The sequence below is a fragment of the Pelodiscus sinensis genome, chromosome 1 (assembly GCF_052426305.1).
Source record: "Pelodiscus sinensis isolate ZL-2025 chromosome 1, ASM5242630v1, whole genome shotgun sequence".
Classification (NCBI taxonomy): Eukaryota; Metazoa; Chordata; order Testudines; family Trionychidae; genus Pelodiscus; species Pelodiscus sinensis.
The window spans coordinates 348,260,836-348,287,004 of NC_143052.1; the positions used below are offsets into that span (position 1 = coordinate 348,260,836).

The 26,169-nt window shown below is 60.8% G+C and overlaps 1 protein-coding gene across 7 annotated transcripts in view; it reads left to right on the forward strand.

Moving 5' to 3' along the window:
• NUMA1 (nuclear mitotic apparatus protein 1) overlaps positions 1–26,169 on the forward strand; it is a 68,806-nt gene that overhangs the window by 39,556 nt on the left and 3,081 nt on the right. For 4 of the 7 annotated variants that reach the window (XM_075919650.2, XM_075919651.2, XM_075919649.2 and 1 more), the window contains 21 exons: positions 46–131; positions 4,909–4,988; positions 6,481–6,563; positions 6,981–7,061; positions 7,647–7,731; positions 8,778–8,907; positions 9,318–9,466; positions 10,936–11,053; positions 12,118–12,235; positions 12,820–12,960; positions 13,791–13,913; positions 14,969–18,580; positions 19,268–19,309; positions 21,621–21,689; positions 22,680–22,790; positions 22,861–23,079; positions 23,217–23,374; positions 23,631–23,880; positions 24,443–24,707; positions 24,948–25,084; positions 25,805–26,026. In XM_075919650.2, coding sequence (XP_075775765.2) covers positions 46–131; positions 4,909–4,988; positions 6,481–6,563; positions 6,981–7,061; positions 7,647–7,731; positions 8,778–8,907; positions 9,318–9,466; positions 10,936–11,053; positions 12,118–12,235; positions 12,820–12,960; positions 13,791–13,913; positions 14,969–18,580; positions 19,268–19,309; positions 21,621–21,689; positions 22,680–22,790; positions 22,861–23,079; positions 23,217–23,374; positions 23,631–23,880; positions 24,443–24,707; positions 24,948–25,084; positions 25,805–26,026 — 6,279 coding nt within the window. The remainder of the gene's footprint in view (positions 1–45; positions 132–4,908; positions 4,989–6,480; positions 6,564–6,980; positions 7,062–7,646; positions 7,732–8,777; positions 8,908–9,317; positions 9,467–10,935; positions 11,054–12,117; positions 12,236–12,819; positions 12,961–13,790; positions 13,914–14,968; positions 18,581–19,267; positions 19,310–21,620; positions 21,690–22,679; positions 22,791–22,860; positions 23,080–23,216; positions 23,375–23,630; positions 23,881–24,442; positions 24,708–24,947; positions 25,085–25,804; positions 26,027–26,169) is intronic. The other 3 variants (XM_075919652.2, XM_089775813.1, XM_075919653.2) reach the window with 2 other exon arrangements.

Here is a 26,169-nt window from a genome sequence, read left to right on the forward strand (position 1 = left end):
TTGCTGGTGAGTTCCTAGGTTGTGACTGTCCCGTCCCGTCCTCAGGTGAACAGTCTGAAGGTCGACAGTCCCCTGAGTGCTCTGTCGCAGCTCCAGGACTGCAGTGTCTTCCTCAAGATCATCGACAAAGTGTGAGTTGGAACAACGGTGGCGCTTCCCTTGCTGGTCTCTAAGCACGTATTAGAGGGTTTTATGCTGCCGCCCATCACTGTGTGCCAAGCCCGTCCTCCGTAGTAAAGGGCGGCGGGTCCTGAGCCTGCTTATCCGTTAGGGAGCATTGGGCAGTGTCTCCTCCAGGTCTGAGGGGAGAGGGGCTCACAAAGCAGATGGGCACCAGCCGTTCCGCTGGGATTTTCCTGGTTGCAGTTCCTGGCATTCAGGCATTCTCCCTATGGTGGGAGAGCCCGAGACATCGTGCACGTTGGCTCCTTAGATGATTACACATCCAGTCCCGTCCCAGATAGAGGCTTTCCCAATGCTAGCGGCCCCTGTGAGGATGCAGGTCTGCCCTGAGACGCAGCTCGTGTAAATGATGAGGGGGAGGAGGTACGCGTTTCACAAACTCATCCCTCCACATCTGACTTCTCTGCCCTCCCAGGGGAACCCACACAACACTCTCAACCCACGAGCCCGGCAGCTTGCATTCCTGACGTTACTAGGCACTAAACATCACAGTCTCAATCAAGGCACTGGATGTTCGGCTCATTACAACACTCCATATCCCCCTTTGCCTTAGGACTGCAGAGGAGTAAACTGCCCACTTCACCTGGAATGCTCTCGTCCTGCAGCCAGTGAACTCCCTATGCCGAACAGTCTGCACTGAGCTGTAACACTCGGAGTGCTTTTCCCAAACCTGCAGAAGAGCTTGGTAGTAGCTGGGAAGCTGGTCTCTTGGGCCAATAAAAGAGCATCTCCCCCGACACCTTGTCTTTTCCCCCTTGAATCAAGCAGGGTTCTTTCCTCCCCAGACGTTGTGCTTAGCCCTTCGTTGGGGCTGCACAGGCGTAAGCAGGCACAGAATTTGGTTTTGCCATTGGAACTTAGGTAACCCCTCCACAGTAGAGGCCAGCTCACCCTCCTGGAGCTGTTGGTCTGAAAAGCGAATGGGGGTGTGTGTTACTCACATACTAGGGCACTCCACCTGTACCCTTCCAAGGCAGAACCCAGTTAATGTAGGCACTCCCACCCTTTCCCAGTTCCTAGGGCTCAGGGTGTAATCTTCTGCAGGCTTGGGGGGCCTTTTACCAGTGAAACAGCCAAACACAATAATATTCTTAACTCCTGTTTATTGAGTCACCGAAACTGAATGCACACGCTAAATGTACAATGCTCACCGCTCCCAGTAAGGCAGCTGAGTGTTTCCTGGTGACCAGTCAGGGTCTGGTCATCCAGGGTCCTCCAGCTTCTGCACGATGTGATTGACAGGGTTTTGAGGCCTGGTGGCTCTGATCTGTTTCGGAGTTAGGTTCCAGAAAACTTCCTTTTGGTCCCAAGTGTATCTAGCGAAATGTGATCCTCCTTAGCTATCCCTTAACCAATCGTTTTAAACTCGTGTGCTACAAAATAATTCTTTGGCCAGTCCTAATGTATTGTGAAACAATTCTTTAGCCAGTCATACTCCCACTGCCTTGGTGTGATTTAAAGCTTGCAAAATTGTTGCATAACTAATCAAAGAACGAGAGAGAAACTATACAGATAACAGTGAAGTGGGGACCATAAAGGCAAAACAACGAAGTAGTACAGATTTTCTAACAACAGGTGTTAAGTGATTCCTTGCCAGACAGTTGAAGGTCTGTAACCTAGCTCGTTAATGGATCTAAAAGTAGCCATTCTTCTACAAAGGAATTTACAAAACTAACAATAGAAAGAAACTGAGGAACTGGCCTTCGTATGCAAATTTGACACTATCCCTCAGGGCTTGAACAAAGACAAACTGGAGGTGCCATTATATTTAACACCCAAATGACATCAAAAGCTAAGTATGGGACACTTCCAGCCACTCAGTTAGCCTCATTAGCACCAGCACTACAATTGGCAGGTACTTTCTTCCCCCCTTCCTCCTCCTCCTCCTTTTTCTGTTATATATTAGGAGATTCACCACCCCCTTTTTTTTTCTCCACAAAAGCTCTAAGGTGCTACAGGGTTACTTGGGGTTTTTTTGTGGGTGATGGGTACTGTTAGGTCAGGAGCGCCTTCTAAACAGCTCAATATTACATTGTTTTGGAGGAATGCCTGACACCTTGCCAGCAGAGCCCTGCAAATCCGTGGATATCTGCTTTATACAGTAAAACTCCAATAGTTCAGCATCCAATAGTCCGGCACTCCTGATAGTCCAGCATCAAAATGGCAAGAGCCTAGTGAGTGAGCTTCGGCAAAAAAATGAGTCACAAGGTAACAGCGGCAGCAGCTGAACTGAGCAAAAAGGGTAAAAAAAGGCTTAAAAAAAACTAAAACAGTATACTGCCTACAGTATGTACAATAAAAAGGGTTAAGAACACTTTATACATAGTATATCATATATAGTGTGTGTGTGTGTGTGTGTGTGTGTACACTTCCTGATACTCCGGCATATCTGATAATCCAACACCACCTAGGTTCCATAGGTTCCGGATTATCAGATACTGTATCTGCTTCTGTGGGTGTAGAGGTGAATATCTGTGGCTCGTATTTGTGGATATGAATTTTATATCTGCGCAGGGCGCTGCTTACAGGTGCCAAAGCTGCTAAACTGCTGCTTGCTGAAATTGGCTCGGGCAATGATGGAATGGCACAGGACAAGTCTGTGCAATAAATAGGTGCCTACTTCCCATAGATAGTCCTTGTTCCACGTGTCACCATTCCCAGGCCAAGTATTCCCTTGTCACCGTGACGTGGCATGCAGCATCTCCTGGGGAAGCCCTGACAATGGTGAGGCAGAGTCTGCCACGCTCCTCCCCACAGTGTATTCTTTGCTGCCCAGGGAATGCCCGGCCTGCTCTGTGCAGGACTGATCAAGTACCCCCAGCCCCAAAGCGAGGGGGGCTGTGGTGTTGCTCTGGGGAATGGGTTGGGAGGAGTAGCTCTTTCAGGAGCAGTGTTCACTGGCTGCACGTTGGAGCGATCACGTCAGACATGTTGGAAGCTGAAATAGAACCGAGCGCGTGGCAGGATTTAGGTCCGTGTTGTCATTGAACTGGAAAGGAGTCCCTGGTAGGAGAGGGGTCGTGAGACTCGTTCACGTTCCGGCAGTGCATTTCGAACCCTTCCTTCAGGACTCTTTGGGGCAGTCTGCCACCGATCATTCTCCCTCATCCCCTGTAACGAGAGCCTGCTGCCGAGCCGGGGGCTAATTTTGTGGGGGGTGTGGAGGAAGGAGCTGCCTGCAGGGGATATATTTAGTCAGCCTTGGTTAATCTCCTCCATCTGCTCTCTACCTCAGATGGACAAATTGGCAGGGCTAGGAGCATGGGCTGTCTGTCCTGACTGGGCCTGGTGTTGTGGGACCTGCTGAAATCCCAACGTGCTGAGGCTCCGCTTGCCCCTTACAAAATTCCAAAGGCAAACTCAGCATCCAGCTTTCTTCGTCACTATCAGGCCAAGCCCCGGAGTTCAAGGACCCTGGATTTCCCTGCAAGGGCGAGGGATGTCAGAGAAGCACAGCACTCACAGGGATTGCAGGCTCGTGTGCTGCTAGAGCTTGAGCTAAAGCCATCGGCTTATGGAGGGGAATCGTGGCATCTGGACGTGGGTCGTGAACTCCCCTTCTTACAAATGGGGTGTAACTTTAAACGCTGCTGTCTAGGACCAGACTCAGGCTTGTGGTCAGAGTTCCTCTTACTGGTGCCCGCAGGGGCTCATCTCTGTCAAAATTTGGCCCAGATTCTGTTCATGGTTGGGCTCTTGACAGCATCTCCATTAAAGCACCGGAATGGTCAGGCCCCTGCGAAAAACTCAGAGCCATTAGGTTCTAGCAGAGCCGGGTACCAGTAGTGGGGGCATTTCAGCAGGTAGCAAGAGGCACTTTCCAAACCAGAACCTATTCTGTGGCTGCGTCAGAGTAGTTCTGATCCACAAGCTGCTTCCCCCCCAGGTTAGAAAGAGCTAAAAGGGTGGGCTGCACTCTTTAAATCAGGGGTGGGGACCACTGAGTCACGGAAAAATCAGTCAGAGGCCACACACAAGTGAGAAGTGCAAAAAACCCCACATCCCAGAATCCACACTGAGGTGGCCCCTGACGGAGGAGAAAGACACTCTCCCTGCCGTTCCCCTCACACACCAGAACCCAGGGGGGCCCAGGCTAGTAGATTTTCTGTGCTCCAGCCCTGCAGGTGAGGGTTATGGGGATGGGGGTGATGGTGGCCAGCAAGAGTGCCCCAGTCCTGGGAGGAGGTGGAGCCCTGAGCCTCAGGGGCGAGCCAGGGGCCGCATCCGGCCTTAGGTTCCCCACCCCTGCTTTAAATCCATTGCCTCCTGAATTTGAAGGGAAATGTCTCCTTGAGCGCTCCCTCTGCTGGCCAGTGAGCAACAGTAACTCTGAATTCCCAGAGCTGGGCTCTCTGGCCGGTTCCCCCGTAAGGAGATAAACAAAGCCATGGTCATGGCAAGCTGCATGCGAACAGGGAGGGGCGGGGCCGGCTCTGTTTGGCAGCTGGGATCTGAGGGGGCGAGCGCAAAGCGTCACGTCACGGAGGCTGTAGGTGGTAAGGGCTGCGGCTGTTCTTTCGTCAGGGTCCGTAACGTGCGTGATGGGGGTGCGCTCCCCCAGTCCTCGCGGGGACTCTCCGATCTTGGCTGCGCCGGTTCCACGCGCAGGCCCAGGAAGTACACTGGGCGTGAGGCCCCTTGCCTAGCAACCGGCCGGTCTGTTTTAAACCGCATTGGCCTGCCGCGAGGCCGGAGTGTGAAAGTAACCCCTGCGCCCTCTTTCAGCCATGGCTCGGAGGAGGGGCAGTCCGCCCTGCAGCAGCCCCTGCCGGAGAGGATTGAGTTCATCTGCAGCTTCCTACAGAGTGAGTCTCCTCAGCCCGGTGCTTGGGGAGCAGCTGTGTCCATGCTCGCCGCCTTCCCCGCGCGTTCTGCCCCCTGGGCGTGGCCGAAAGCCAGGCAGACGAGGTCAGGCTCAGGGTCCTCGCTGCCGCCTAGCCCCTGGGTGGTAAGCAGTGCGACCCTGGATCCATGGCAGCGAGCGGCAGTGCTTGTTAGGCACCGGCAAGGCACACGCCCTAGAGCAGGGGTGGGCGAACTCCAGGCCGCATTCAGCCCGGCAGTTGTTCAGTCGAGCCCCGGGGTCTGGGGCTTGCCCTGCTCCACACAACGGCGCTGCGTGTTGTTTACCCCTGTGCGTAGGCGCAAACAGGGGGCTCCACACGCTGCCTTGCCCCAAGCGCTGGCTTAGCCGCTCCCATTGGCTGCGGGTGCAGTCCCTGCGGATGGGGTAGCGTGCAGGGCCGCCTGTGAGCGCCTCTGCATAGGACCTGGGGCAGGGCGGGGGAGGGAGGACGGCTGCTGCTTCCCGGAGCGACTTGAGGTAAGTGCAGCCTGGAGCCCGCATTCCTGACCTCCTGTGGCCCAACCCCCATCCCAGCTCCAGTCCACCTCCCACCTGCCGAACCCTTCAGTCTCCGCCCAGTGTCCCCTCCTGCACCTCAAACTCACAAGCCCCACCCCAGAGCCTGCACTTCAGCCAGAGCCCTCATCTCCCCTCTCCTGTACTTCAGCACCCTGCCGGAGCCCCCTCCTGCACCCCAAATGCCTCATCCAAGCCCCACCCCAGCTGGAGCCTGCTCCCCAAACCCAATGTTACGAGTATTTGTGGCCTTCCATGCAATTTCCATACCCTGACGTGGCCCTGATGTCAGAACGTGCTCGCCCCAGGCTGGGTAGACTCCCAGAGGCAAGGGTGATGGTACGCGCCAATGGGCAGTGCCAGACACGAGCTGCTAATGTCTGGGGTTTGTCTGGCGTTCTAGTGCCAGCTCGCCTGGGGCCTCTGGACGTGTCGGTCGCCTGCGTGTGCCTCAGCCAAACCCAGCTAGAAAGCCTGCGGCGGCTGGCTCCCGCGCAGCATCTCCCTGGGGATGCGCGGGCTGAGCTCAGAGCTGCTGGGGAGCTGGCAGTAGGGAGCAGAGGGGCCCTATGCGTGGCATGGGGGGGGGAACTGGAGGCGCGCGTTACAGGAAGCACCCTGAAAGGTGAAGCAGGGGGATTTTTGGTAGGGGTGGCCGGGGGTGCGTATGGATGAATCAGTCAGCTGTCAGGGTTCATGCTGCTTGTGGGGCAGAGGCAGGGGGTTCCCTCCTCCCTGGGGGTTCAGATCTGTGGCCTCCTATTTCCGCGTGGTCGGGGGCTGGAGGGGGAGCTTGGCCCATGCTGGCATTGGAAACGGAAGATGCGAGAGGAGACCCGAGGGCCCGTCCAGCCCCCACCCCACCCCGGGTCAGTGCAAGGCGTGTGCCAGAGTCACTAGACGAGTAACGGGAGCACTCTGCATTGTCGTTGCAGAGCACTGCAAGCACAAGTCAGCCCTGGAGAGCCCCGTGTCCCAACCCAAACTCTTGGAGGGAGAGGAGCTGGAGCTGGCCAAGGTACCGGTCTTTTCCCCCGGGTCAGTGTTTTGTGATGACAGGCCTATCGGGGATGGCGAGTCTCTGGGTCGAGTCTCGGTGTGACAGCCGTCCTGTGTAAACTCAGACCTAGTGGGGCATGCGCTGCCAGGGGACTGAGCACAAGGCGCAGGTCCCGGAGCAGGTGGGGCTCCTGGTTGGCGCATCCTTCCCCTCCCCGATCCGCTTGGTGAGGGGGTTCCCAACTCACAGCTTGTTCACGAGCGCATGTGCTCGGGGATCCTGCCTCGCGCCCCAGAGCAAAGGGGTGAGTGTCTCCAGACACATCTCTCCCCGCAGCCTGGGGGAGCGCGGCAGCACGGCTGGGACTGCGCAGCTAAGGGCGTGGGTGGGTTGGGAGGCGTTTCCCTGCCGTGACGCTGCAGTGTCTGTTTCCAGGTGACCATGCTGCTCCTGTACCACGCCTCCATGAGCAGCAAAAGCCCCAGGAACTGGAACGAATTTGAGTACAAAATCCAGGTAACCCTCGCCAGCTGGGGGCTTTGCATGACTTCCTCCTGCCTCAGCTACCATCCGGTCCCTGGGCGAAGTTTCTAAGCGAGGAATATGAAAGGGGAGAGCCCTTTTCTCATTGGGGTTAGCCATCCAATCAAAGAAGGATGGCCCAGGGGCTAAGGCTTGGGTTGCTAGCCCTCTTTCTGCCACTGAGTTGCTGTGTGACCTTGGGTGAGACACTTCACCTCAATTTGAGCATCTGGAAAGCAGGTTTAGTAGGGACCTGCCTTGCTTGGTGTTGAGATGGCTGCACTCAGAGAAGGAATGTTTCTCCTCCTTCCCCGCCAGTGGATCACAAGTGGGTGGGTAGTCTTGGATGTGGATTCTGTGCTTCAGTCCACGGAGAAAGACCCCTCTGACTCAACCAGGCCCTGACGTCTGGGTCTCAGGGTTAGCTGCCCAGTACTCCCCAGCACGACAGATTGGGGCATGGGGGGGATGGCATCCTACGGAACCGTCTTCCCAGTCACTAAGCAACAGCTGCTGCTTTTGGGGACGGGGCTGCGCCCACAGCCTCGCTGCTGACACTGGGGCGTGTCTCTGTCTCAGGCCGAGCTGGCGACCATCCTCAAGTTTGTGCTTGACAATGAAGAGAGCCTGCGTGAGAACCTGGAGCTCTTCCTGCAGAAGAAAGGTGAGTGCTGTGTGCGGAGGGTTAAAAGCAAGGGCTCCTTCGCATGCACTCACAGAACACAAAATAGCCGGCACCAAGCCTCAGCCGTCGGCCTCGCAGGGTAGGGGCGGTAGTCATTGGACAGCGTCAGCACCAGGCTGCATAGCTCCAGAAAAGCACCGAGGCTGAAGGTTGCTAGACAGTGGTCTTGGTCGGCCTGGATGACAAAAGCAGCGGGAACCGTTCCTGCGTGCCCAAAGCCTTTGGCACTTCCTCTGCCCTTTTAACCCTCCTCCGGGTTAATGCTGTTGCCTTCTAGTCAGGAAGGCCAACGCTTTCTAGCAGCATGAAACCTGCTGAAACTGACTCGCTGCTGCAGTTCACGAGAGAAGTAGCTGCAATGCCGCCTTCCCCAAATGGGGCTGCTGCAAGCCCGTGACCCAAGCCGGGTGCCTGCGATGGCGGGGGCTGCCACGCACGGTCTGTGCGCTGGTCTAGCTTTCCTGCCTTTCCCCAGCATCTTACACTGAGTATAACACTTGACAGGGCTGCAGCAACTACCAGCTCTTCAGAGAAGGGGCTGAACCCGCTCTCCTGTCTGTTACAATGCTGGGCAGTGTAGAAATCTGAGCTCAGGGCCTAGCTGTGTCAGTGGCCTGCTCTGAAAAGGACAAACAGGTGATCCTGATCCTGCACCTTCCGTTCTGGTGCATCCCGATCTCTTCAAACCAGCACAACATTCAGCAAGTCTAAAAGGCAGCCACCTCTGGGGAGGCAGCTAGGTGAGAGGCATACAGCCCAGCAGTGGGGGGCGGGGGAACGTTTGGTCCCATCCACCAAAGCAGGCAAAATTGACCCCTTATTCTTGGATTGCCAAAAAGGTGTGGGGAGGAGGGTTTAAGGCCTGACCTGGAAACCCCACTGTACCCTGTTTGGAAGGCTGAAGGGCTGGGCTCACCTGTAGTTCCTAGGAATGTGGGTATTTCAAACCTGGGGCTTCCTGCGTCCAAGCCGTCCCCTCTGGCACTATCGCAGGCAACTCACGCTCTCCCGTTTGCTCTCCCCAGTGCCGCTTTCCTCCTCCAGCATCTCGAGCACCAGCTCCGAGGAGCAGTCCCCCGTGTTCTCCCGCCAGCACAAGCGCGAGGTGCGCTTCCTGGAGCTGCAGAAAATCGCCTCCTCCTCCAGCATGAACAAGTACGTCAGCTGCCTGGGGAGACTGGCTTGTGGGGGGCAGGGAGGAGGAGCCCAGATTTAGCAGCATCCTGCAGCCCTACGGCAGGGGGCCTGCTCAGCAGGTAAAAACTCCTTCCTGAGCATTGGGCCTTTCCCATCCCAAACCTCTCCTGTTCAGTGTAGGAGCCCAGTAAGTGCCAGATCGGCTCCGCCCCTGGGGCCAGGTAGCTCAGTGTCCTGGACTGAGGGCCGCCCCGTGAATGGGATTGAAGTACGGCCCTCTCTTTTTAGACTGGTGCGCAGCGCGCCAGCGGCTGAGATGTCAGCGACACTGCTGCTGCAACAGTCTGCCTGTCTGCTAAGGACTCGGTGCCGGGTCACTGCTCTGGCCCTTGGTATCTCGCGTTACAGGGCTGGTGCTTTCTTTACAGCTTCCTTCCTGGCTCCCCCATGGGCGACATCATGCAGACCCCGCAGTTCCAGCTGAGACGGCTGAAGAAGCAGCTGGCGGACGAGCGGGAAAACCGGGATGAGCTGGAGCTGGAACTGGCAGAGAACCGCAAGCTCATCACAGAGAAGGGTCAGTAGCTGTCACTGTGGTGGGGAGGGGATCTGGTGCACAGTGTGTATTGGAGCACCCCTGCCGCAGCTACCACCACGCCCACGGTGTTGGTGCAGGGCGTCTGTCTTGTGGGCAGGCGAAGGCCGGCAAGCGGGAGCCTCTCTCCTGGCCAGTGTTGGAAGGGAGCCCGAGAGGGCTCCCCAGTCCTCTTCCGTACGTGGGGGCTTCGCTGATGGTTCCAGGGACTGGGTCCCATCAGCGCTGGCAGTTTCAGGAGCCTATGCAGACGGTCATTGCAGCCAGTGGAGCAGGCGCATGGCAGAGGGTGTGGTGTGAGGCTTCCCGGGGCCCCCAGTGTCGAGAGGCGCCTTGGCAGCACCTTAGGGTGAGGACCGCGGGTCAGCTTTGTAACCCCACGGGCAACACTGGCACCGCCTAGGCCCTGTGGGCACCACTGGCACCCTGCAGGCTAGCGAGAGGCACCTCCAGGCGCCCAGAGGGCCCAGCCTTGTTCCATAGACACTCGCAGGGTTCACGGGTTCGCTGCCTCCAGAGAAACCGGGCAGCTGGGCTCACCGCTCCACTTCCTTGGGAGAGAGCCAGGAGACCTGAGCTTTGCCGGGCACAGAGATTCAGGCAGGAGCAAATGGTTCCATCTAAAACAGTCGCAGCGTACGGCCTAGATCGTAGGCTTGATTAACCAGCTGTTGTTCTAGTTAGTAAACACAGCTTCCTCCCGCGACTCCGTGCAGTGTGGTCCAGCCTGGCTGGCCGTGACTCTTTTCATGCAGCAAACCGGCTAACAGTTTGCCTCCTAGGTAAAGGATTCTGCGTCTCCCTGGATACCCCCTAGCAACCCTTTGTCATTAGGCACAAACAGGATGGTCCCCGCTGCTTGATTGTTTTCCTGTAGGTATTTTTCCTAGTGGGTTTTACAGTCTTTCCACCAGTATCCGGCGTAGGAGGCCAGCTCCTTTGTAAGTCTTACGTGGCCAGACGCAGCGATAAGCACCTGCTGCCTCCTGCCTGAAAGAACATGTCCGAGGTTTATCACCCTCCTGGGGGCCTACCTTAATGCCAGGATTTCAGCATAGCCTTCAGTATGATCCGAGTCCTCACTTTGGTACACTGTGCCCGCTGCCAGTTGGCTCCTATGCGGGTTCTCCCCCTCCAGGCTGCGAGCAGAGCAAGCGCTGCACCGCTTGCATTGGACACAAGCTCCGCATCTTGCAGCTTTGCTTGGAGGCTGCGTGAGGGTGGTTCCCCCCGGCTGTGTTACCAGCAGCAAACACCTGCTGCAGCACAGCCAGGCGAGTCATGTGACACCCCCGGGGTCAGGGAGTCAAGTAGCAGCTGTAGGCCGTGCGCTGGGCCTGCCCATCTTCAGTTTCGTGGTCTGAGCACGGCCGGTGGTGGCTTTTGTGGTGCCAGCTTGTCACTAGCTGGCTGGGGGCCTAAATGACAGGGCTTCCCTTCCCCCTCCCCAGAGACTCAAATCACCATGCTGCAGCAGCGGATTGACCGCCTGACGCTTCTCAACGAGAGACAAGCCGCTGACGAGCTGGAGCCCAAGCAGCTGGAAGAACTGCGGGAAAAGAACGAAAGGTAACCCCTCCAGGGCAGCTTCTTTCCCCAAGGGCTCCGGCCAGGCTGGTGCCCAGGCCTTATGGGTCCTCCCGTGGCTGTTGCCCTCCTCTGCTGTGGCGGATCCCAGGGAGGAGTGGGAGCCGTGCTGCTGTGTGGCCTCCTTACACAGGAGCGCCCAGGCACACGTGCGCTGTAATCACACTCGCGCTGATGCTCCAGTCCTCCAGACTCAAGTTGTCTTCCTGTCCTGCCAGAAACCTAAAGAGGCTGGGTCTGCCCCTCTGCCGGTGTCACTGGGTCTTGACTTACCCTGTTCCGGCTGTAGGAAGCGAAGCCCGGCTCCACCAACAGCCCCCTCTACCTTCACGGGAAGTGTGCGCCATCCAGCCAGTGTGCCCAGAGCGGGAGAGCAGGCTGTGACCTGTTCCCACGCCCCACGGCAGGCTGCCTTCTCGCGGAAGTCCCGGCAGAAGCGGCTCCAGTACATGGAGGCTGGGAACTCGTTTGCTTCAGCCAGCAAAGGGTGATCCCTGCCGGGTGCCTGCAGCGGCCTCAGAACTCCCCCTTTGGCGCAGACGTGATGGGTTCCACGGAGGCCTGGAAAGGGGCTTGTGCTTATCCCCTCCCCATCCCAGACGTAGCGGCTGGCAAAGCCTGGCGGTGCGTCAGTGAGCCAGGGACTCGGAGCCCAACTGGGCTCCCACTAGGGGTGCGAAAGGTTAATTGGCAAGCAGCATCCTTACGGGGGGAAGCCTATTGGATCCGGTTAACCGTTGGGGGCTGGAACAGCGACCCGCCCACTGCGGGGTAGCGGCTGCTCAATCCCCGAGGGGCCCACCGGGCACGGGGCTGCTCTGGCCGCCTGCCTTCCCCCTAAACATCCCATTTAACCAGTTAAACGGGAGTTTACATACTCAGGCAGGGTCGTTAAGGAGCCAGGAGAATATGGGATGTGCCCGGTTTCCCCCTCCACTTCTAGGGAGTCTTAACACGACGCTGCCTTGGGAGCAGCTTCCTGGCTCCTCTCCCAGGTCACACTTCCGCTAGGCAGAAAGCGTAACCCCCGCCGCCCCCTTCCACAGCCTGATCTTGCGCTTGCACGAGGCCCTAAAGCAATGCCAGGACCTGAAGACTGAAAAAGGCCAGATGGACCGAAAAATCAACCAGCTCTCCGAGGAGAACGGGGACCTCTCGTTCAAGGTACAGGGCACCCCTCCCTCTTCCCCCCGATGGTACAAGCCATGGCGGATGTGCGGGGATCGTGCTTTGCGCCGGAGCTGCGGTTGCAATGGCTCGTTCTGGCTGAGGCCTGTCTTGGGCCTGCCTTTGCCCCAACAGCAAGCTCTGCCTGAGAGTCCATTCGCCCTCCTCCGTTTGACTCTGCTGCCTCCGGACGCGTTGCCATTCGGGTCTTTTATCGGACGTTCCCATCAGCACATAGCCCTGGGCAGCATACAGGGTGCTCAGCTGGCCCCTTGGTGGTGATGCTTTCTGGCAGGGCTGTGGACTGGCTGCTGTGAGGAGATGGGAAGGAAGGAGGGTCGGGGGTGGGAAGGCAGGGCACTGGGACTCAAGGGCATTACCAGCTCTGCCACCCTCTTCCGGCATAGAGACCAAGCGAACGTGTGAGGCAGCGATGGGGGGAGACGCAGGTTAGGGAAGCAATCCCCTTCGGGCTGCATTGGGAGACCAAGCAAACACGTAACACCAGGCTGAGCTGAGCACCCGCTCTGTGTGCGGTGGATAACCAGGCAGTGTTTGGGGGGGCTGTTGCTTTGGTCCAGCTTCGGGAGTTCGCCAGCCACTTGGCGCAGCTGCAGGAAGCGTTGAACGAGCTCTCCGAGGAGCACAACAAGGCGATGGCGGAGGGGGAGGAGAAACGAACCCGCCTGGAGACCGAGCTCCACGCTGCCCTCCACGAGAAGGTAGGGGCTGTGGGCAGGGTGCCCCACAGAACCAGGCCTTGCCTCTACGTCAGGGGGGAGTCCTGGGGTGGGCAATAGGGACCCAGCGCTCCAACCTCGATGGCAAGCTGGTCCCTGTGGCCAAAGGCAGCTTGTCTGTTTCTGAGGGAGGGGTGCCTTGCGTGGACCAGCCGAAACACCCACACGCAGGCGTGCCTGGCGTTTCTGACTCCAAAGAGTCCTTTCTACCCCCGAGACGAGATGTCCGCAGGGCAGGGTGGGAAGCGTGTGTGGAGGGAGAAGGGGTCTAGAGTCCCAGCAGTGGGAAGAGCGGCGGAGCGCCAGACAAGGAGGCAGGGTCCTTATCCGCTAGGGTGAGACTCAGTCGCTGCGGGGGAGACCAGAGAAGCCGCAAAAGTGACCAGAGGCTTCAGAACACTCGCCCTATAGGAGAAGGTTTAAAACACTGGCCTGGAGAGAACGAGCTGGAGGGGAAACCGAGACTTGCTCTATGGGGCTGTTCTAAAGAGGACGGTGGGCGATGGTTCTGCGAGCCCACGGGAGGTTGGACACGGCTTCATCTGCAGCAAGGGAGTTAGGTTAGATCTGAGAGCCTTGCTCCCCCACAGGGGAGTGAAGCTCTGGAACAGCCTTCCGGGGAGGTGGAAGAATCCCTGTCGCTGGAGGTGTGTAAGGAGAGGTGGGACGAACCCCTGCCAGGTTCACTTGGCCCTGCCGCGCCTGGGGGATGGACTATGTGACGGCCTCCAGGTCACTTCCAGCCCCATATTTGCCCGATTGTTCTTCTCCCACCTTCACTGTGCTTCTCGCTCTTGTCTTGTTCCCTACAGAAATGCTTGGAGGAGAAGCTGGAGATTCTGCAGGGGAAGATCTCTCTGCTGGAGGACCAGCTGGCCAAGCTGCGGGAGGGAGGCACGCAGGAGAAAGGAGAGGTCATGGGGGACATCCTGAAGGTGAGGCTGCTCGCTTGAGTCAGACAAGGAGGATGCAAGCGCAGAGGACTTCAGAGCAATACCCTGCTCTCTTGAGGAAAGCGGAGCACAAGAAGCCTCTGTACCCAGAACCAGCCCGCTAGCCCAGCCGCTAGAGCTGACTGCTCGCACGCTGAAGCGACCCCCAGTCCCTTTGAGTGTTTCTCCATCTCTCAGCAGTGACGAGCAGCCCTTCTGACTTGCCAAGCAGCATTGGCAGGGGGCCGGGCAGGGGAGACCCCCGGTCTCGGAGGCACACTGTAACACTGATGGTGAAGCTACAGTTCTCTCTGGGTGTGACAATGGGCACTGTGAGAGTCCCTTTTTGCATAGTACATATTTCAGAGGGCAGTCGTCCCCGTCTCCCCGCCGTGCTCGCTGGCTGCTGTGGTCTCCAGTCACCAGACCAGCAGTGCTAGGAAAAGTCTCAGCTCCGTAGAGGCAGCTTTGGCTCTGGGGCATGGCCAGGGTGGGGGACCTGGAAACACCCCAGAGCAGAGGTGGGCAAAAGGGCCTGTGTAGGCCGGATCCGGCCCACGGAGGCCCTGCTGGTCCCCTGCCCTCAGTCCAGTTAGGGCCTGGGGGTGGGGGAGCGCGTGAAGCCTTCTCCGCTCTGCCCCTGCCCTGTGAGCAGAGCGTGACATTTCAAAGCACCATGTGCTCCTCGCAGGGCGAGAGGAGACTGCCTGTGCTCCCCCGCCCCTGGGCCCTGATTGGCTTGGTGGGTGGGGGAGCGTGCCAAGCCTCTTCCAGGGCATGGGTGCCTAGAGGGAGGAGGGTGGAAGGGGGCTCTCCCATTCCCAGACCAATCATGGTCTGGGGGTGGGTAGCCCTGCCCCTTCCTGTTTAGGCCCCCCCCCTTCCTGTTTAGGCCCCACTCCTCCTGGGGTGGCCCGGAGCCACTTCAAACATTTTTGAAATGGCCCCCGAACAAAAATGTTTGCCCACCCCTGCCCCAGAGCCCGGTAGAGTGACAAGTGGCAGGTTTGCCAGGAAGGGGGCATTACCGCGGCTGAGCGTTCCCTTTCTCTCGGCAGCTTGAAGACTTGAAGCAGGAAGTGAGCAGCCTCTCGGCGAAAGGGAGCGAGCTCCAAGCCACCGTCCTTCGGCTGGAAGAGGAAAAGGGCCTCCTGGAGGCGGCTCTTCAATCCGAACGGAGCCGCTTCGAAGAGGAGAAACTTCAGCTCACAGGCCTCATCGCCAACCTGCAGAGCTCGGTCTCCGAGCTGCGCCTGGCGAAAGAGAAACTGGAGCAGGACTCCCGAGCGCAGGAGGAGCGACTGAACGCCCAGGTCAACACGCTCACCGCCGAGATCGCGAAGCTGAACGGCTTCCTCCTCCAGCGGGACCAGGAGCTGCTGACGCTTCATCAGCAGGTGGAGGAGGAGAAGCTCCAGAAGGGACAGCTGGCGGAAGATCTCCAGAAGCAAGAGCAGTCCTCCATGGAGACCATCGAAGAGCTGAGCCTGCAAGTGCACCAGCTCAGCGACACCCTGAAGCACAGCGAGGAGAGGCTGGTGCAGATGGAAGCCATGAGCGAAGGGGAAGCCAAACAGCTGGCCTCCTTGAGAGAAGAGCACGCCAAGGCCCTGCAGGAAAGGGAGTCTGCCCTGCAGCAGCTCCGGGAATTCCAGCAGAGACAAGACACGGAGCTGGCAGCCCTGACTGCTCAGCTGCAAACTCTGGAAAAGGCCAGAGCGGCCAGCCAGGCCTCTGCTGTGGAGACACAAAGGGAAAAGGCTGAACTGAGCCAGAGGGTCCAAGAGCTGGACGCCCGAGTCCTGGAACTCACTGCCCAGCACTCACAGAGCGAGGCCCAAGCAGTGGCTGCGGAGTCTCTGAGAGCCCAGGTCCGAGAACTAGAGAACCAGCGGAAAGAGGATCAGCAGAAACTCTCCGACAAGGAGCGGTTGGCCAAGGAAAATGCCCAGCTCCAAGAGCGCCTCCTCTCCATGGAGGAGTCTGCCCGGAACACAGAGGGCATCCTGGAGGATGAGAAGAGGAGAGCTTCGGAGAGCCTCGAAGGGAACCTTAAAAGGATCACTGAGCTGGAGTCCCAAATCCAGCAGCTGGCAGAGGCCCGCAAGCAGGCTCTGGAGGAGGTGGGCGAGGAACAAGCCAAAAGGCAAGCGCTCACGTTGCAGGTGGAGCAGCTGGGGGACGAATACAGGGCAGAGACGGAGAGGCTGCAACGCCAGCTGGCAGAAATGTCTTCGGCCGCCAGAGAGGGTGCAGGAGAGCGCGAGAGGCTGGAGGAGATGGTCCGCTCTTTGCGTGGAGACCACAAGCAGGCTCGCCGGCAGCTCCAGACGGAGCAGGGCAGGGCGGCGGAGCTAGAAGCACAGATCAAGCGCCTAACCACTGAGCAAGAAGAGAAGCTGGCACTGCTTCAGACTGACCTCTCCAAGGCCCTTGCGCAGGTCAAGGAGAAGGCGAGCGTGGAGGTAAAACTCAGGGAGGATCTCTCCTCTCTGCAGGAGACGACCGCAGCGTCCCAGCAGGAAGCAGCCCGGCGCATCGTTCAGCTGGAGACGGAGGCGCAGAAGGCGGCCGAGACTCTCAACGCTGTCACTCGGGAGCTGGCTGACGAACGGCTCAAGACGACGGCGCTCGAAGCGACGGCGAAGCGTCTGGGAGAACAGAAGCACGAGGAACTGACTGCAACGGAGTCTGACCTCTCCAGAGCAGCTCTGGTCCTGCAGGAGAGAGAGCTGGAAGTGGAGAAACTGTCCGGCGAGGTTAAGCAGTTGAAGGCCAGGCTGGAAGAAGCCCTGCAGAAGCAGAAACAGGAGCTAGCTCTCCGAGACACGGAGCTGGAGGGTCTGACAGGTGAGCTGGAGCGAGCCAAGGCAGACCTGGCAGTGGAGAAAGCCAGCCAGGCGGAGCTGGAAGTCCAGCTGCAGAACTCCATCGACGAGCAAAGAGCCGAGCGTTCTGCCCACCAGCAGGAACTGGCCAGGTCCCTGCAGTTGATCGAGGAGAAGGAAGGGGAGCTGGACGAGCTCCGCCTGAAAAACGTCTCCCGGAACGAGGAGCTGAGGGACCTGCAGAAGACGGTCGTCAAGCTGAAAGGGGAGCTCGCCTCGGTGGAGGCGCTGAAGGAGCGGGCGGCCAAGATGGAGAACGAGCTGCAGGGCTTCCTGGAAGTGGCGCGGACCCGAGAGGCCGAGATTGACAGCATCAAGTCCATCGTGTACTCCAAGGAGATGTCTCTCAAAAGCTTGGAGGAGCAGATCCGACACCGGGAGCAGGAATCCAGCTCCAGCCAAGACCTGGCCCAGGAGAAGGTGAAGGAGAGCGAGATGCTCCACTCGGAAATGGAGAAACTGGAGCAGAAGTGCCGGGAGCAGCAGGACATCATTGCCAGCCTGGAGAAAGCTGCCGCTCAGAGTAAGGCAGCTGCTTTGGAGCATAAAGGAGCCGAGCTGGAGGCCCTGAGGAGAGAAGTGACGCAGCGGAAGCAGAAAGTGATGGAGCTGGAGAAACTCCTGGAAGCCTCTCGATCCGCACAGGCTGGGCAAGACGGCACCGTGGAGGCGCTGAAGAAAGAGCTAATGGAGACGGCGCAGGAGCTGGCCCAGAGCAAAGACTCCATCGCCGCGGTGGAGAAGGAGCTGGTGGCGCTGCGCTCTTCGGCCCAAGAGAAGGGCAAGCTGGAGGAGAGCTGGAAGGACCAGATCTCCCGGTGTTGTCAGGAGGTGGAGCGGAAGAACAGCTTGATCGGCAGCCTGGAGCAGGAAGTCTCCATCCTCCACCTGCAGGTCCTGGAGAAGGAGGGGGAGAGCAAAGAGCTGAAGCGCCTGATCCTGGCCGAGTCGGAGAAGAGCAAGAAGCTGGAGGAGAGGCTGCGGTTGCTCCAGTCGGAGACGGCCAGCGCCGCGTCTCGGGCGGCGGAGAGGTGTGCCATCATGAAGGGCGAAGTGCAGACCTACCAGGAGGAGGTGGAGAAGCAGAGGCTGTCCATAGAGGCCCTGAAGAGGGAGCTGAGCTCCCAAGGGGAACGCCAGGAGGCGCTCCGGCAAGAGGGGAAAGCCTGGCAGGAGAAGTGCTTCCAGAAGGAACAGCTCCTGTCCTCGTTGCAGGTGGAGTTGGCGAAGGCGCAAGCCCTGGCCGGGGAGCTGATGCCCATGAAACGCCTCTACCAGCAGCAGCAGGCCGAGCAGTCCTCCCTGGAGAGCAAACACCACGAAGAGCTGGAGCAGAGGCAGAAAGCAGCCGGGGCTCTGCAGGCTGAACTTGCCAGAGCCAAGCTGGAACTGGGCGAGCTCCTGTCCCTCAAGGAGAGGTTCTCCGAACAAGACTGCACCGTGCAGCGGCTGCAGGGGGAGAACGCCAGCTACGCGGAGCGGCTCGCCGCGCTCCAGCGGGCCCACGCCCAGCTGCTGGAGGAGAGCCAAGGGCTCCGGGAGAAGTCCAGCCAAGGGCGCCAGAGGTTTGATGCCGAGCTCAGCCAGATGCAGGAGAAGCACAGCCGGGAGCTGGAGGCCCTCCGGGCGGAGTCTGAGAAACTGGTGGCGGGGAGCCGGCGCGAGGCCGACGATGCGGTGAAGAAGCTGGAGGCGATGACCAACAAGTACGAGAACGCCAAGGTCAGGGTGCTGGAGGAGAGGCAGAAGTTCCAGGAGGAGAGGCAGAAGCTGACGACTCAGGTAGGGCACCCGCGAGGCGTTCTCCGTGGCCAGGCTGAAGGGAGAAGGGTAGTGATGGGGAAGGGAAAGTCCTGGAGCGCCCATCAGGGCTCGGATGTGAAGCTGCAAGGGGTAGGGCTGTGTGTCCCAGCACGCTGGGGTCTGCTGTTACAGGCAAACTGTACCCCCGCCCCCAGCTAAGCGAGGCTGTTGGGAGTGGAGAAGGGAAGCCAGTGTCTCTAGACCTGCCGCAAGCGGTGCTCCAGAGGGTTGCTGGGAAACCCCTGAGAGGTGACTGAGATGGCCGGCTCGCTCTGCTCCGTGGCAGCTTGGCCGGTGACGCCGGCCTGGGAGGCAGCGTCTCTGCTCAGGAGAGTCGCTCAGTCCTGCAGCTGGTCGGCAGTAGCACTGAGCGCTTTGCGCCGGTTACGCAAGGGCGAGATTTCAGGGAGACGGGGCCCTTGGCACAGCAAAGCAGTCACTAAGATCGCGGCGCAGCTGGCCGCCTCAGTCTGGCCTGGTGGGATGATCTAGGGGGGCCTGAACCCCACAGGCTGTTTGGGATGTGGGGAGAGAGCTGAGGGCCCACAGCATGGAGAGGGGGGCAGTGTAACCCCCCCACGGCAGGGCCTTAGCAGGGCTGGTGGGCCGGAGGCAGCCTGTTTCTGGGGTACTCACTGGTGCCTCCATCACTCGCCCGGCGTGCAGGTGGAGCAGCTAGAGGTATTGCAGAAGGAGCGCGCGAAGCAGGTAACGCATGCGAAGTGCTGGCTGCTCAAACGGTGACAGTGCATGACTCTAGCTGCTGCCGCCCGCCACAGCCGCCGGCTCCTGTCAACTGTTTGCAGTGAGGGCTCTGGGCCTTCCCAGAGAAACGAGCCACAAGCGTTGGCTGGCTCCCCTGGGCGACACATTCACCCCCAGGGGTCCAGGCCATGAAACCTCACCCAAACCTACCCCGGTAGCAGCCTAGAGCACTGCACGGAACAGCACCGTGCACAGGTCAGCGCGTCTTTCGTTTCCTCCCCTCCCCGTCCCGCCCCGGAACAGCCACCGGCTGCGCTGCGAGCCGCACCGGGCAGGGAGGCAGCCGGGCGGGTGTTCCCACCCACAGCAGCCCCGTAAGGAGCCCTGGGACCCGGTCTCCTGCTCCCCTGCATCAGCTCCGTGCTGCTCCCACCCATCTGCTCTGCCAAGCAGTGAGGCCAAGACACGGGCGCCGCACTTAGTGACTCCAAGCTGTGCTCTGCCGGCAGGGAGGCTCGAAGGGAGCAGCTCCCTCGTGAGGCCTTAGCACAGACCTCTGCAGAGTGACGACGATTGTCCCTTCCTGCTCTGTAGACCGGCCCCCATGTGCCGCGTGAGCGCCGCTGGTTACCTGTGCCGGTCAGCGCGGTGTGAGCGGGGGCTGGAGTCCGGGCCTGCGTGTGCTGCACCCCAGAGCTGTTAGTGAGGGCCGGGGGTAGCTGTGGCCCTGCCGAGCCTTTCGCCCTGGTGCTGATGTGTGAGCGGGCAAAGATCGCGATGCGGCTCGCCCGCCCGGGGCATGTAACAAAGCACTTTTCCTTATAAACTCGCCGTGTGGACTTGGGGTCTGCGGGAGACAAACACGGAGCCCCTCCCACGGGGCCACCTTCCTCATTTCCAGAGTAGGCTTCCGCCGCCAGCCCTGCGTGCCTTGCTCAGGCGCATTCTAGAGGACCGCACGGCCACGAGGTGCCTTGCTTCATGGAGGAGGGTCTCTGGTGGCTGGGAGGCAGGGCCTGGTCCTCTTCACCGCTCTGCTCCCCTCACTGCTGGGCCGGGCGCCCTCCCACGGCTGGGGAGCTGCTGCTGTGGAATGCAATGGCTAGCGTGCCCATCCCAGAGTTTAAGGAGCCAGGATCCAAACCGATCTACAGACATTAATAGCCGGGTGCAGGGGTCATGCAAGTTACCTAGACGCTTAGTGTTGCCCTTTCAGCCCTTTCTTGACTTGGGAGCTCTCAGCGTTGTGCCAATGCCAGCACCTCTGGGGACACCCCCATGTGGCTCGGACAAATGAGGGGGACGATCTAGAGGACCCCCAGAGAGCCCCACTGATTTGGCTCCAAGACACTTGCCAGGAAATCTCTTGGATTCCAAGGCCAGCAGGGACCCCTGTGATTAGGCTCATTCCTAGAGCAGCACTCCTGGGAAAACCTTGATTTTAAAATGGTCTATGACAGCGTCTCCACCACGACCCTTGGTAAACTTGCCAGTGGTTCAAATTGCGCCATCTCCTCGGGCGGCAAACAGTTGGCAGTGGAGACCAGCGCCGGAGCTTACGGGCTCTGGGGAGGTTGGGGGGCATCCTGGCCGGTTTCACGCATCTAATGCCTTCACTCCGTGCACTGCTTTCTTGTGCCTTTGATCTTGGCTGAGACAACCCGGTTTGTTTCCTGCACGTAGCTGCTCTCCTGCCTGCGTACAGCAAACCCCTCCTCTGTGGCTTAGGCCGGCTCCGAGCTGCGCACTTGCGGGAGCCGCTCGCAGGGCCGGAGGTTGTGGAGACCACGCTGGGTTGCTTTGGCAAGGCTGGGGGAGGTCTGAGCTGGGTTGGAGGGTGTCTCTGGGAAAAGGGCGAGAGTGTGTCTCCGTAGAGCAGCTGGAAGGCGGGCCTGGAACAAGAGCAAGGACCCCGGGGTTGGGGGGGTGGATTATTGAAGGGGCCTGTCCACACACTGGCCAGTGGTGGGCATGACTCAAGAAGCTGGTCTGTGGCAGCAGATTGGGGCAGGGAGTTACCAGGACTAAGAGCTGAAGGTGGGGGCAGTAGCCAGCCGCTCGGCTTTTCTCTTTCAGCGTCTAGGGGGCACTCGATCTCTGCCGAGAGCTCGCGGGCTGAGGTCCCGTTGCGAGGCGCAGCAGAACCTGCTTTCCCCAGGCACTAGGGCCCGGCTGTGTGGCGGCCCTGCAGTTGCAGACTGTGGGAAACGCGTTGGCATGCTGTGGCGAGGGGGGGCTCCCGGGCACCCGAACGGGGGGGGGGCTGCTTTCCGAGGGACAGCCCCGGTGTAACTGTTCTCCTGTTCCCTGCTAGGTGGAGGAGCTGAACAAACAGCTGGCCCAGAACGAAAAAGCCACCCGCTCCCAGCAGGAGTCGGTGAAGGTAATGCTAAGGAGGGCTGCATGAGCAGGGCAGTGTGGGATCTTGGGCCAAGGTGGGGGCTTGCCGGGACCCCAGGGGCTGCCTGGAGCTTGCGTACAATAGATAGGGGGGCCCACAGCCCGCGGGAGCACACTACCGTCCAGCTGACTGGAGGCCCCCTCTGCTGCCGGTGGAACCTGTGTCCGACGGGCTGCACCCCAGCCCAGATGAGGGGAGGGAAAGGTGCAGGTGCCTCCTTTCAGCCACATCTCCCACTGAAATGCGCTGCTGTGGCCTTCGCTCTCCCCGTGGCGGAACTGAAGTGCCTCTGGGCTGCAGGCGCACAAAGGCTGGTCTGGGATAGGGATGTTAGCGTGTAATTGAATAGTCAAGTAACAGCTTACTCCACTATGCGATAGTCCCCGGGGGTGGGGGACTATCGAACACAGCTCCCTGCGCAGACCAGCTGCCTGCCGCCCTGCGCCCTGATCCAGAGACAGCAGCCCCTGTCCACAAGGGGTCTGCAGAATGTGGAGCAGCCTCTGCCTGCGTCAGGCCTGGGCTCGCCACGGGCGGAGGCTGCTTTGTGGCAGCCTCCCTTGCCCCCCTCCTCGCTGCTGCCTCTGATAGAGGCAGCAGCAGGATCGGGGCAGGCAGCACCGCAGAGCCGGGGCTGGGAGGGAACCAGCTTTTAAGCCGACTCCGCCCCCAGCACTGGCTCCTCCTCCCCACCCTCTTGCTGCCTCTGACGCAGAAGCAGCAAGGGGGAGGAAATGCGAGCAGTCGAGAAGATTAACCGACAGGCCTCGGCTCGTGTACAGTCCTAGTCTGGGACTCACGAGTCCCTCGCTGTCCATGCCAGGAAGCAGCGCCCACCCCCTCTTCGGAAGGGTGGCCGAAGAGCCGCCACCATCATGCAGGGGGAGGCTCCGTGGGGCCCTTCATGGGGTGACCCAGAAGCAGCCGTGCTCCATTAAACTGGCTCTTCCCCACCTCCCTGTGACCTGGCAGGTGCGGGAAGGGGAGCTGCAGGCAGAGGCCGCTCGCCAGCAGGTGAAGATAGCGGAGCTGCAGGAGCAGCTGGTCCTGAAGGAGAAGGCTGCAGAGCACTACAAAGCACAGGTAGGGGCCGCTGGCTGCCTCGGCGGGGCCCGGGAAGGCGGCGGGGGCTGACCACCTCCTTTCCCCTCAGATGGAGAAGGCGAAAACTTTCTACGATGCCAAGAAGCAGCAGAACCAAGACCTGGCAGAGAAGCTGAAGGGGCTGGAGCAGCTGCAGAAGGAGAACGCCGAGCTCAAGGCGGAGTCGGAGCGACTGGCCAGGGAGCTGCAGCAAACCGTCCTCCAGGCCAAGGAGTCCGAGCTCAGCTGCCGGAACCTGAGCAGCCAGGTCCGCAGCTTGGAGGCCCAGGTACGGGGAGATCTGCCTCCCTTCAGCCCACCTTTCCTGGAGCACAAGAGGGGTTCTCTTGCCGACTCTCGGCCGGCCTGTAGTCCCCCAGCTGCCGCCGTGCTGTGCAGCTGCCTCACCGCGCCCTCCCCCGCCAGGTGGAGTTTGCAGATCGGCAGTTACGGGACCTTGGCAAGTTCCAGGTGGCCACCGATTCGCTGAAGAGCCGGGAGACCTACCGCCAGAACCCGGCCGACGTCAGCACGGACAGCCTGGACCTGAGCAGCGACGAGACACTGCCACTCAACTCCACCAGGTACTGCCTCCCCCGCCCGGGGCAGCCCAGAGCAGCCCGGCCCTGGGCTCTGAGGTCCCCAGGCATCCCCTGGGAGAGGGAGTCGGAGGCAGCGTGCTTCAGCTGGGAGCTTCCGGCCCGGCTGTACAAGCAGGGTCCCTGGGCCAGCGTTTCTCTGCCCCCCGGTAGCCACAGGTCAGGTGTCGGTGCCTGGCTTGCGCTCGGAGCCGTCGGGAGCGGGCTGGGCCCCATTACGTGTTTCCTTGCCCCGTCTCAGCAGGAAGCCTGGCCGATCACAGTCGGAAACCTCGGCCGTGCCGGGCAGCGTGGAATCGCTCACGTCCCAGCGGCTGCCACGTAAAGTTGAGTCTCTGGAGAGCCTCTATTTCACCCCCATCCCCAGCCGCACGCAGGCCAAACTGGAGAGCAGCATCGGCTCCCTGGGCGACCTGTCCCTCGACTCGGGCTGCCGGACCCGCTCGGCTCGCCGGCGCACCACGCAGATCATCGACATCACCCTGACCAAAGTAACCCCGGGGCTTGGAGGGGTGGGGCCTTGGCTGGGCGGGAGACCCGCAGCGTGGCAGCTCCTCAGACCTCTTGGCGCCAGAGGCCAGCCCAGGCACTGGGCATCCTCCCCCCCGGGCCAGCCTGAGCGGCTCTTGGCCTCGCTGCAGGGGGGTCGAGTCATGGCCCCAGCAGAGGAGCTATCTGTGTGGGCTGCCGAGTGCAGAGCCCTCCCTTGTACTGAGGGGCTGGAGTCTTCCTCTTCCCCCCCCCCCCCCCGACCCCTCTGGTGCCCACCACAGGCCTAGAGCAGAACTTCCCCGAACCACACAGGTGGGGAAGGCAGCTGGGTCCCGCAGGCCCATGGGGGGGGGAGCCGAGGCAGGTTCATGCTGGCAGGAGGAGGCAGGCAGGCCCAAGCTGGTGGGTGGGAGGAGGGGCTGAGACAGGCCCAAGCTGGCGGGGGGGAGGGGGGGCTGAGACAGGCCCAAGCTGGCGGGGGGGAAACTGAGGCAGGCTGTCGCGAGCTTTACCCACCCCCGTGGAGGGGGCTCTGACGGGCCCTGTGCTCTACCCTGCCAGAAAGAGGCCGAGGAGCCGGACAGCGCCAACACGTCCTTCTACAGCGCGCAGTTGGCGCAGACCCACCCGAGCGCCCCAGCCCAGAACCCTGCCCGGAGCAGGCTGCGCTCGGCCTCGGCCCGCTCCCAGGAATCCCTCGCCGGGATGGGAGTGGCCTCCCCCGAGGAGACCCCGGACAACCCCGCGCTGCTGAGCCTCCCCGGCTACCGGCCCGCCACCCGCAGCTCCTTGAGGCGCTCGCAGGCGGGCAGCAGCTCCAGCCTCAGTGAGTGGCCGGCCCGGCGGGCGGGGTCCGTGCCGGGAGGGACGCAGGCAGCCTCTTGCCTGGCTGCGGCACGTCTTCTCCAGGGGAGCTGCAAGGGGGGGTGGGGCAGGGCTGGCTCCGGCGCTCCCTGCCGTCTGTGCCAGAAGGGCTCTGCCTGCTGCGACATTGGGGTGGCCCCTGGGGCAGGGGCAGGGATCCCCCTGCTCACAGGTACTGACGCGCCCCCCCTCTGGTTCTCAGGCCGCAGCAGCTTCTATCTGGGCACCTGTCAGGATGAGCCGGACCAGCCGGACAACTGGAACCGCATTGCTGAGCTGCAGCAGCGCAACAGGGCCTGCCCCCCACACCTGAAGACCTGCTACCCCCTGGAGTCCCGGGTAAGAGCCAGGGAGGAGCCGGCAAAGCCTCGCCAGCCACGTGGGCGGCCCTGCCGGTGGCTCTCAGCCGTCCGTGCGGAGCCTTTGCCGGGAGGCCCCATGGCCGGGCCTCTGGAATGGGTTTGGAGCAGGCCTCTGCCCCGGGCGCTGGTGAACCGGTTCCCAGTGAATATCACCCACGTTCACATCCCTCGTGCAGACGGGAGCGGGTGCCGAGAAGGGCTGCTAGGAGGCCCCAGGAGCTTGGCTTGTTTGCTTGGACGTGTTTACGGCAGGCGGAGGAGAGGGAGTGTTTGCTCGTTCTAGCCCTGGGCAGGGGAGAAGGGAGAGTTCTCTCCAGTGCGGACACGGGAACAAGCAGCTGAAGAGCCGTAACAAGGGAAGGCTCGGGATTGATGGGGCCTGACCACCTGTGGGGCCTGACCACCTGACCACAGGGAGTGGGGGGAACTGGCCTGGCTTTGCGCCTGAGCTTGCTAAGAGTCTGCAGGGGCTGGTGGGAGGTCCCTGCCTGCTGTGGCACGTGCCGCCCGCCCAGTGGCCGGAGTTGGGCTGCTCCGTGGGCGGGCTCCGAGTTACTCCCGAGAACTTTCCCGGGGGATTCAGATGGAGGCTTGAGGGCGTCAGAGGCCCAGGCCTGCACTGCTCGCAATGGCCCCGCCCGGCCCAAGTCCCAAGGGGCGTGCAACAGGCAGCGCTTCACCCGCCTGCCCTCCCCAGCCTTCCCTGTCGCTGAGCGTCATCACGGACGAGGAGATGAAGACGGGCGACCCGAAGGAGACGCTGCGCCGGGCCAGCATGCAGCCCTCGCAGCTCGAGAGCACGGCCGCCCGCCGCAGCACACTGAGCGCCGTCTGGGCGGGGGGCGCCGGCGGCATCGCCACGCGGCAGCAGAGGAAGCGCGGTGTCGACGAGACGCACCAGGACCCCGACACCCCGGAGGTGAGAGCCCAGCTGAGCCCTGCCCCACTCGCGGCATGAGGGAGCCCGGGGGCAGGATTCCCCGTTGGGGACAAGTGCACTGCTCCCTGGAAGGATGGGCTGGCCGGGGGAAGAGCTGGGGGGGCGGAGGGGGGCGATCACCA